This window comes from Oncorhynchus gorbuscha, linkage group LG18 (genome assembly GCF_021184085.1).
Source record: "Oncorhynchus gorbuscha isolate QuinsamMale2020 ecotype Even-year linkage group LG18, OgorEven_v1.0, whole genome shotgun sequence".
Taxonomy (NCBI): Eukaryota; Metazoa; Chordata; class Actinopteri; order Salmoniformes; family Salmonidae; genus Oncorhynchus; species Oncorhynchus gorbuscha.
The window spans coordinates 15,699,557-15,711,274 of record NC_060190.1 but is presented as its reverse complement, the minus strand read 5'-3'; the positions used below and the strand labels follow the sequence as shown (position 1 = coordinate 15,711,274).

At 43.3% G+C, this 11,718-nt stretch overlaps 1 protein-coding gene across 1 annotated transcript; it reads right to left on the bottom strand.

The window, feature by feature from the left end:
• Positions 1-1,846: 1,846 nt before the first annotated feature.
• Positions 1,847-3,588, bottom strand: LOC124003760 (GTP-binding protein Rhes-like). The gene has a single exon (XM_046312313.1). The coding sequence runs from the start codon at positions 3,324-3,326 to the stop codon at positions 2,691-2,693; it is 636 nt and encodes a 211-aa protein (XP_046168269.1). The 5' UTR covers positions 3,327-3,588; the 3' UTR covers positions 1,847-2,690.
• Between the last annotated feature and the right edge of the window lie 8,130 nt (positions 3,589-11,718).

Below are 11,718 nucleotides of genomic sequence, written 5' to 3'. Positions count from 1 at the left end.
AAAGAGTCCGGGACCCTGATCTTGTTCTGAACGCCTCAGGATTCTCTGAAACAACTGCTGAGGAGCTTAGACCAAGTCTAGGGGCAGAGACAACTATAGACACTGGACAATCCATCTGAACTGAGGACACGATATGTACTTTTAACGCATTTCGATTCTCTACAAAATAAACCAAACCATTTCAATACAGTCTGCTGGTGCTGTAGGACTGCATTTAGTAATCACTCATCACAGACAAAATGATTGTATATGAGAACCAATTTTAGGCATAACAATTAAAACGCCTCAGTTGTGTGTCATTGAATATTGTGTCTCAAAGGCCTACGTACCTGTTCGACTGTATATAGAGCTCTCTTCTCAAGTAGTCCATTCTGGGAATGAATAGGGGGAGAGTACGGAAGAATGTTTTAACTGGACAGAAAGAGGAACTACAAGCCTAACGTTCAACCGGCCACTTCCTCATATGAGACAGGAAACAATGCATCTGATGGGGACAGGGGGAAGCACATGGACCAACCACAGCTATTGGTGGAGACAGAGTGTGTTGTACTTTACTTCTATGTTGGAGGCTGTGACCGTGTTGTCTGTGTTCATGACATATAGGGAAAATCCGCATGCATATTTCTTTCCGTGTTTTATAACATTCCTAATATGCACTATTACAATGAGCTTCTATTTGATTTATGGTGTAAGGCTATCGAAACAAGACAGAAATACAGTACTTTGTAAGGGATATGCCTTGTAAAGTAAAAAGGTCCCGAGATGGGCTCACTCAAGTGCAGTATATTGTGCTAAATACCTTATGGTTGAGAAAGGTAGCCTATTGTCTCGTGATGATGCTAATTTGCATATAGTACCGAAGCTTGTGGCGCATGCCTAGACTGCTCACAGCAGGTGTAACTAATTAAGCCAAATTTTGCATTTGAGAGCAACGGTCAATGTCTCAAAGGAAGACTGATTTAAATACAGTAATTTAAAGAGATACAAAGATTTATGCTTCTAAAGTTGATCAATATTTTATGTAGGGGGGCGCAGTGAAAGGCAACTGTGGTTAGAGGGCGATGTTTGACTGTAATACAGCCTGCACAATTCAGTTCGATGCCTTTTCTGGACCAAGAAGTGGGGCTGTGTGAACTGAATCACAGTAAGCTATATCTGCCATTTTTATAAGCCTATCTTATTCTTTACAGTTAGAAATGAAGGTTTAAGCTTAATGTTATTCAATTGTATTCCTGATAACGTCAGCATAGTCATCTTTTAACAGTTTAGCGGAAAATCCCTTGAGCCTTGTGTAATGGTAAGTTATACCCTAGGCCAGGGATAGGAAACGAGCAGCTCTTTTGTAGTCATGCGGATCAATTTCCCCCACCCCCCCATTTTTTTTTAGCTTCGGGCCCTCAAAAGGCTAGGGCCTGCTCTGACTGCATGTGTTGGTATGGATGTGGGTATGCAGACCCGTGAGCCACAGTGGCCCCTCATGATGAGTCCCCACCCCCATCAAAATTGCCCATCCCTGTTCTAGGCCTTATCCTACAGTGCAAACGTTCACTAGTAAGTGGGATTTGATAGTATGTTTTTGTGAATGTGTTGATACCTGAACCAGACTACAGGTTGGGGCCATGGGGCTCTATTGGGGCCATGGGGCCATCTATTGGGGCCATGGGGCCAGATCTATTGGGGCCATGATGATAGATAGACCGTTGCTATTTGATTGACGTGTGCGACGTCGGATGTGTGTGACATCCGTTTCACTCCTCCAGTTTGTGTCTGCGTTGTTCGTTCTCTATTGAGAATGCAAATATGTCTCTCATATTCATAATGCAGTTAGTTATTACAGGAGATCATAGCCTTTTGTTGTGTACTATTTATTTAGCTTTATGGGGTCAACATTCTGTTGTAAAATGAACACTGGTAAAGCAGTTTAATGTAGAAATCATGGATTTAAAAAAACGTGAGAATATAAAAACATGTTTAAAATAAAACTTGCATGTAGTAGTCATTTGCATGTCACCACTTTTTACACACATTAATCAAGTCATGCTTAGCAAATCGATTATTTAAAAAATACAAGCAAGTCTTTTGTAAACAATAATGCTGTGCTACATGTGAATTTCCAACTGAATAGATGGTGTTTTACATCAAACCATTAACTTTGCACAAACCCCAGCATATAAATACTTCCTTTTGAGTCAATAAATACTCTTCTTGAATGTTTGCAACAGTCAAATGTCTTATTGCAAGTGAATGTCAAACACACGTTTGCAAAATTAGCATCAATTGAATACAAAAGCTATACATTGATCTAAATGGAAACAGCAGAAGCCTGTTAACCAAATAAGCAGCAACACATTACATTAAGTATACAACTGAGCAGTTGAACATCTTTGTCACCTTTTCACCCTTATCTCCCCACCTTACAAAGTTTACAATAGTTGGACCAAGTCCTCTGTCGTAACCATTCATTGTCACCCATTCTCTTCCCATATCAAACACATCGCTTGGACAAGGGACGCAGACGTGGAATCAAGAGTGTTTGGGAGTTCCGTTCTGTTTCAGCACACTGGCAGTCCCTCACCTCAACCTTTTCAGCCCATGCAAAGTAAAGTTTCCCTCTCCCTCTTGTACAGCAGCACTTTAACAGGTGTACTAGCCCACATCCTTTCCCTCTCTTTCTACTTCAACCTGCCCTATTAGGAGATGATGCAGGAGTTGGTCTTGTTCATGGGTGGCCGGGAGTCCTTGGGGTCTCCTTTGGGGAAGGTCTCCCTGCGGCGCCTCAGAGCAGGGCTCAGCCGGCTGGACAGGTTGGTTTGCTGCAGCAGCTCCCTGAACACCTCCATCACGTTGTTGTTCTCCTTGGCTGACGTCTCCACGTAGCTGTTGTTCCAGTCCAGCTCCACTGTTGACAGTACGTCGTCAGCTGCCACCTGCCGGTCGCTTCCTGCTCGGTCTGCCTTGTTACCCACCACCACGATCGGGGTGTACTTGTCCTCCTTGACCTCCAGGATCTCGTCGCGGAGGCTCTTGACGGCCTCCAGCGACTCTGCGTCGTCGACCGCGTAGACCAGGGCGAAGGCGTCGCTGTTCTGGATGGAGAGCTTGCGCATGGCAGGGAAGGAGTAGCTGCCGCTGGTGTCCAGAATCTCCACGGTGACCTTAGAGCCACCGATGTCGTACTCCTTGCTGTGCATCTCCTCCACGGTGCGTCGGTGCTTGGCCTCGAAGGTGTCCTGGAGGAAGCGGCGAATCAGGGCCGTCTTGCCCACGCCGGCCGCCCCCAGGAACACCAACCTCACCTGCGTCTTCTCCTTCACCTCTAGAGACATGATACTGATTTTTGTCTAGGTGACAATATGCTTCTAAAAGTGTCTTTAAACTGTCCGCTCAGTCACTGACAGTTTCTGTCAGTAGACAGGTAGATTAGTACAACGTAAGACCAGTCACTCTTCTGTCTTCTGGTGAAGTTGCTGTCGGTAGAAACAGCTGCGCAATTGCACACTGAGTGTAGATTGTCAGAGATTTCTGTCCACAGATTCTAGCAGAAGGTCTCTGATAGTGCTCAAAGTTCTCTTGTAGTAGGTAGGTGCTTGTCTGCCTCTGCGGTTCTCCACGCTCCCTTTTATGTGTGTTTTTGGTCGCAGGGATTCCATGCCCTCTTCTGGCAGGAGCCAATCAGTTCACGGCTGTCTATTGAGGCATATGAGCGGCCAATCACTAGTCTGCATGCAAATGTGAGTACTAGACAGATTCGAGAGGGGAAAACTAAGTGATATCTGAAAGTGTACAACGAGCTACTGGTAAGGAGCAGAAGTCTGATTATCATTCAACGCCGACTCACGTAACATTAGCTCACAGATGAAAGAGCAGCCTGATCATCTTGATATCCTATTTTGTGTTTATGTGCACAATAAAAACGTCATAATATTTGAGAAATATAGTAAATCCACCTTGACTAGTGATGACAGTATGGACTTCAATGCAATAGAATGTGTTTGAGAGTGATAGCTTGTTGCTTGCTCTGTATTTCCTCATGGTTAAAGTCTCTCAGTCCACATCTAAATGTATTGATAATACATTTTGAATCAAATGATGACGTCCCACTTTATGACTCATGCTTGTCATTGTCGTCTACATGAACAACTCTTTGCCAGTGCAAGGACAGCCTGTCTGGTTTGCTATGGTCCTCCTGGTTAAATAAACCGTTCACCTCACATGACTGTCATGGTAATGTCTATAGGTCACGCTAATACTGTATGACATAGATGATTAGCGTGACATAAATAAGCCCTTTGGCAGTGTTGGTCTGATTATTTAAGAAGCCAAATAGTGAGCTGAATATTATATCAGATGAACTTAATCACAACACGCTGAATATTATATCAGATGAACTTAATCACAACACGCTGAATATTATATCAGATGAACTTAATCACAACACGCTGAATATTATATCAGATGAACTTAATCACAACACGCTGAATATTATATCAGATGAACTTAATCACAACACACTGAATATTATATCAGATGAACTTAATCACAACATGCTGAATATTATATCAGATGAACTTAATCACAACATGCTGAATATTATATCAGATGGGCAAACAAGGGCACTGCGTTCATCCACCTCTGTCCTGCTCGCCTCCCTACCACTGAGGAAGTACAGTTCCCGCTCAGCCCAGTCAAAACTGTTCGCTGCTTTGGCCCCCCAATGGTGGAACAAACTCCCTCACGACGCCAGGACAGCGGAGTCAATCACCACCTTCCGGAGACACCTGAAACCCCACCTCTTTAAGGAATACCTAGGATAGGATAAGTAATCCTTCTCACCCCCCCCCCTTTAAGATTTAGATGCACTATTGTAAAGTGACTGTTCTACTGGATGTCATAAGGTGAATGCACCAATTTGTAAGTCGCTCTGGATAAGAGCGTCTGCTAAATGACTTAAATGTAAATGTAATGAAGTTAATCACAACATGCTGAATATTATATCAGATTAACTTAATCACAACATGCTGAATATTATATCAGATGAATTTAATCACAACATGCTGAATATTATATCAGATTAATTTAATCACAACACGCTGAATATTATATCAGATTAATTTAATCACAACACTCTGAATATTATATCAGATTAATTTAATCACAACACGCTGAATATTATATCAGATTAATTTAATCACAACATGCTGAATATTATATCAGATGAATTTAATCACAACATGCTGAATATTATACAGTGGGGAGAACAAGTATTCGATACACTGCCGATTTTGCAGGTTTTCCTACTTACAAAGCATGTAGAGGTCTGTAATTTTTTATCATAGGTACACTTCAACTGTGAGAGACGGAATCTAAAACAAAAATCCAGAAAATCACATTGTATGATGAAGTAATTCATTTGCATTTTATTACATGACATAAGTATTTGATACATCAGAAAAGCAGAACCCAATATTTGGTACAGAAACCTTTGTTTGCAATTACAGAGATCATATGTTTCCTGTAGTTCTTGACCAGGTTTGCACACACTGCAGCAGGGATTTTGGCCCACTCCTCCATACAGACCTTCTCCAGATCCTTCAGGTTTCGGGGCGGTCTCTGGGCAATACGGACTTTCAGTTCCTCCCAAAATTTTCTATAGGGTTCAGGTCTGGAGACTGGCTAGGCCACTCCAGGACCTTGAGATGCTTCTTTCGGGAGCCACTCCTTAGTTGCCCTGGCTGTGTGTTTTGGGTCGTTGTCATGCTGGAAGACCCAGCCACGACCCATCTTCAATGCTCTTACTGAGGGAAGGAGTTTGTTGGCCAAGATTTCGCGATACATGGCCCCATCCATCCTCCCCTCAATACGGTGCAGTCATCTTGTCCCCTTTGCAGAAAAGCATCCCCAAAGAATGATGTTTCCACCTCCATGCTTCACGGTTGGGATGGTGTTCTTGGAGTTGTACTCATCCTTCTTCTTCCTCCAAACACAGCGATTGGAGTTTAGACCAAAAAACTCTATTTTTGTCTCATCAGACCACATGACCTTCTCCCATTCCTCCTCTGGATCATCCAGATGGTCATTGGCAAACTTCAGACGGGCCTGGACATGCGCTGGCTTGAGCAGGGGGACCTTGCGTGCGCTGCAGGATTTTAATCCATGACGGCGTAGTGTGTTACTAATGGTTTTCTTTGAGACTGTGGTCCCAGCTCTCTTCAGGTCATTGACCAGGTCCTGCTGTGTAGTTCTGGGCTGATCCCTCACCTTCCTCATGATCATTGATGCCCCATGAGGTGAGATCTTACGTGGAGCCCCAGACCGAGGGTGATTGATCGTCATCTTGCTCAATTTTCTAATAATTGCACCAACAGTTGTTGCTTTCTCACCAAGCTGCTTGCCTATTGTCCTGTAGCCCATCCCAGCCTTGTGCAGCTCTACAATTTTATCCCTGATGTCATTACACAGCTCTCTGGTCTTGCCCATTGTGGAGAGGTTAGAGTCTGTTTGATTGAGTGTGTGGACAGGTGTCTTTTATACAGGTAACGAGTTCAAACAGGTGCAGTTAATACAGGTAATGAGTGGAGAACAGGAGGGCTTCTTAATAAAAACTAACAGAGAGCTGGAATTCTTACTGGTTGGTAGGTGATCAAATACTTATGTCATGCAATAAAATCCTAATTAATTACTTAAAAATCATACAATGTGATTTTCTGGATTTTTGTTTTAGATTCCGTCTCTCACAGTTGAAGTGTACCTATGATAAAATGACAGACCTCTACATGCTTTGTAAGTAGGAAAACCTGCAAAATTGGCAGTGTATCAAATACTTATTCTTCCCACTGTATCAGATGAACTTAATCACAACACTCTGAATATTATATCAGATTAACTTAATCACAACATGCTGAATATTATATTAGATGAAATGACTCACAACACGCTGAATATTATATCAGATGAACTTAACCACAACACCTATACATGTATTTTTTTATGGACTGTCAGTGTAAATGACATGTACAGGTATGTGTTCACAGGAACTAATTCCTGTTGACCTTTCCACACCAGGTGTCCGTGTTGCTGATGAGTGAAACAACTCGACGGCCATAAGGTCCGGCTCTGATGCCATTTGACAACATTTCAAAAGCCCTCAATGCCACTACTGCGTTATTACCAGGAGGAAACGGTACCCGATGAGAGGGTCCACCGTTGGCAACCTGGTGTGTTGTGTTCCGCGAGTAGTGCAGCCAGGTAGACGTTGGAGTAGGTGGTTATTGTTATTCAGCTGTAACACGCTGACTCAATGAAATGATGTATCAGTGGCACCTCTTTAGGAAATCCTGCAAAATTCAATATAGTCCTCGTAATCTTATTTCACTGAGAAAAAGAAAGGTGTCGTTTGTTGAACATCTGCTTTTCGACTCCAGCAACGCTTGCATAAATTAAATGTGTCTTGAGGCAGATTTGTCCTTATTGCCTGAATATTTAATACATTCTCTTTCCTCAACATCCAATTAGGTGTAGGCTAAAGCATTTCATAGCCTTTGAGTGATATGTACTGAATCACGTCGCTCCTGTGTGAGAGCCAGATGCTTTAAAGAAGGGATCCAATTTCCTTCTTAAATTTCCCCTCGGAACTGCAGCATTTGACGGACTGTGACTGTCCCTGTCCCTGCCTCGTCAGGCTTTTGACAGCGTGGATCCATCTTGAGCTCTGCGGAGGGACTCCCTCCCCACCACGGTGTGTACCCTATCTCAGTTATCCTCTCTGGACCACTGGCTGTGTGATAGGCAGTAGAGCAGCCTGGGAAATATAATCTATACAATCTATGTTCCAAGAATGCCATGCACTGCTATACTGCAAGGCTGTATGCACACACAACTCTGGAATTCTAATCAGCGTTCTAAGCGTTCTTATTCATTCACGATGTTCTGTCCACTCTGACATGACCTGAGACATTAGTGGGCTCATTTGGGAGCATGTCAAGTGTCCAGAACAACCCATTTCCTATCTTCTTTTTATTAGTGTACCACCTCCTTCCCTTGTGACGTGGGCCTAATGGGGGGAAGCCTCGTGGTGCTGTAGGTAGTATATTATAGTACAGTCTGTCCAAAAGCTGCCAATGTCCCATCACCGGGCAAGACACTGGTTCTCCCTGTCCTGCTGTTAATCTCAGGGAAATGATCTATCCCTGTGCTCCTCTCCATCACAGATGAGTCCTCTGGTTGTGCCTCAGCCCTCATCCACACCAAACCATTTTGACTTTCGTGACCGGACCCACAGGTGTAAGGAGGGATGCCGGAGTAGAGACGCAGGTACGGGGAGTCAAACATTTCATCAGGAACAGACATGAAACAAGACAGGAACAGTGTCAGCTCACAGGTATACAAGGACATAAGACAATCTATGCTGAAGCGGGGAACAGAGCGGGGGAACAGACAGGTATAGTGGAGGTAATGACAGAGGGGATTGAGTCCAGGTGAGTCCAATAATCGCTGATGCACGTGACGGGGGAAGGCAGGTGTGCGTAATGATGGTGGCAGGAGTGCGTAATGCTGGGGAGCCCAGCGCCCTCTAGCGCCAGGGGGGAAGAGCGGGAGCAGGCATGACAACAGGTGTCTTTGTGCTGTCATGGGGGCAGTGATGGAGCAGTTTGGGCGAAGGGGGGGGATCATGTGCACTCATGCAGTCCACTTTTTCTCTAATTACCAGTGTCCTTCTTCTCCTTGACTGTTTAATGTTCCCAAGAAAAAGCCCCTCCACCATTGTGGGTAAACCCCCCCCCTGCATAGAAGAGCCCAATTAGGCTGCACATGCACCCAGGTGTGCCAAGCTCTATCGCTCCTTCAGCTGGAACATTACATGTGCGAGTGCTGGACAGACATCCATTTACTTCGGTAATTACACAAGCATTCATTTACAATCATTATCAAGATCACAGCAACATTAATTTGCAATCACCTAAAACCTTCAACAGACTTTCTAATCCTTTTTAAATCACCATAGTCATTACTTGGACATTAATTAACTATCATTATAAACTTGGTAGTTTGACTCCTGGATGCTGATTGGCTGAAAGCTGTGGTAAATCACACAAATACCACGGGCATGATGCAAAATTGTTGTTTGTTGTTTGTTTGTTTGTTTGTTTGTGTACTGTTCTAATTTCATTGGTAAATAGTTTATAACAGCACTAAAGCACCTCGGGGGTTTGTGGTATATGGCCAAGTGCTGTATCCAGGCACTCCGCATTGCGTCATGCTTACAAACAGCCCTAAGCCATGGTATATTGGCCATATACCACACCCACCTGAGCCTTATTGCTTAGCTAGAAACATCACAAAAAAAAAACATTTTAAATCCCTTCAATCTTTAAAGGGAAATCAAATCAAATCAAATTTTATTTGTCACATACACATGGTTAGCAGATGTTAATGCGAGTGTAGCAAAATGCTTGTGCTTCTATTTCCGACAATGCAGTGATAACCAACAAGTAATCTAGCTAACAATTCCAAAAGTACTGTCTTATACACAGTGTAAGGGGATAAGGAACATGTACATAAGGATATATGAATGAGTGCTTTTGGTGACAAGCCAAATTTCTTCAGCCTCCTGAGGTTGAAGAGGCGCTGCTGCGCCTTCTTCACGACGCTGTCAGTGTGAGTGGACCAATTCAGTTTGTCTGTGATGTTTGTCTGTGATGTGTATGCCGAGGAACTTAAAACTTGCTACCCTCTCCACTACTGTTCCATCGATGTGGATAGGGGGTTGTTCCCTCTGCTGTTTCCTGAAGTCCACAAACATGCATTACAAAAACCCTTCATTTTCCAATCATTACAAGAACATACATTTCAATGTAATTGGTTAATACTTTGTGGGCAAATGTTGGGCTGTCATTGTCTATCTGAAACAGTATAATTGAAACTGATCCTAGCACCCGGCTTGGTTGATACAGGGAAATAATAACGCTATCAAAGTGCTGCCTATCAGCATCCGAAATAGACAGGCGCTTGGCTCAAAGCCCTTGTGTACTGTGGACGTGTTTAGTGCCATGATTCCCTGTCTATGTCTGTAGCCCTGAGAGGAACACAACCACAGGAGGCTGGTGGCCCCTGAATTGGGGAGGACGGGCTTGTGATAATGGCTAGAGTGGAATAAGTGGAATGGTATTAAATACATCCCAGTTTCCATGTGTTTGATGCCATTCCATTCGCTCCATTCCAGCCATTATTATGAGCCGGCCTCCACTAAACACATCATAACCCATCAAGAAGACAGTGGAGATGACAACAGTAATATTTGGCCAACAATATATAGACCTATATTATATTGTGTGCGTGAGGCACTGAATTAGCCTGCACCAGTTAAAGATTGAATCCGCATTTGGGGAAACAGCGCCATGTTCACGCCATCGCCTTTGTAATTGTTTTTGTTGGTGAAATGGAGAACATTGGAGGAGAGGAGTGGGATGAGCGTGTTTGAATAAAAAAAAAAAAAAAAAACCAAACATATTCTGCTGTTCTTTCGCACATGCAATGATGTTTGATGGGAAAAAGTGTTCGTTGTTTGCAGTAACTTATTTGTTGTTGTAATATATCAAATGGATGCGGTGGTTCCACCAATGAAGTATTCCTGCTTTTAAAAAAAATAGTAAATTCTCTTGACTGCGCAATCTTCCAGAGTTCTCTGATCAGGAAATAACTCTAATTCCCTCAATGAAAAATGATTTTGTAATCAAAGATCCAGGCATGGAGTGGAACACGATTAGATAGACATCTTCCAACTCGTCAGTCACGCATCTGCTATGATGGGTTTGACAATTCCACCTAGATTGGTGGAAAATCCATTCTCTATGGGCTTAATTTTAGGTTTAGTGCTTGGACGGATTCCAAATTGTTATTATATTGTATTCACTTGTACTCGCCATGGTTTCTACTCTTCCCTCATCGTAGTATAGCGGTAACTGTTCATATGGAAATGTCATTAAACCAATGTTTTGGTCTTTTGTGTCACATGTGCTGTTGTTGACCAAAGTCCTGTCATTTACACCATATGACTTCCCTAAGTACAGTCTCTTAGTTTTTCCCCTCCTCGTATGTTAGAATTCCAGAAAGCAGCACCATGTGCACAATTACCTGAGAAAACAAACACTGTCATTTGATCCGGTAATCCAACTCTAGCCAGGCCCATGTCTTCTCAACATTATGGCTCATCGGATGTTTGCAAGGATGGGTAGTACAGTAAGTCATAGGGGTTCACACAATCTATCCTACTGTACCCAATGTTGCCTTCCACCATAAACACTGTAGATCTCTTTTGGCTTGTTTCACACCAACACGCCAGTATTGATGTCATTCTTTCCCTTTGTTATCCTCTGCAGATTTCTGACTCAAGACAGAGAAACAAGGCCCTTTTCTAAACGTTATCCATGTCCTGCGGGGGTTGGTTTGGGTTGAGCCACTTCTCCTTTCTTTGGGCTTCAACACGAGTGTCACTCGTGTTTGATTTGTGACATGGGTTGACTGTCCCTGTCCTCTTCCTATATGCTCTCTAAAACGGATTAGGTTTTGCCTGGAAGGCTGCCGGACCCAGGTCCCCTCTACTTTCTCTGTTCCATATTTCGGCTTGTCGAAATAGCATTGTGCTAAAATAGTTGCTCCTGAGCCCACATCCTTTCATATTTGCGTTTGGTCCAATGGATGTCTTAGGGTAAAACAAAGTCC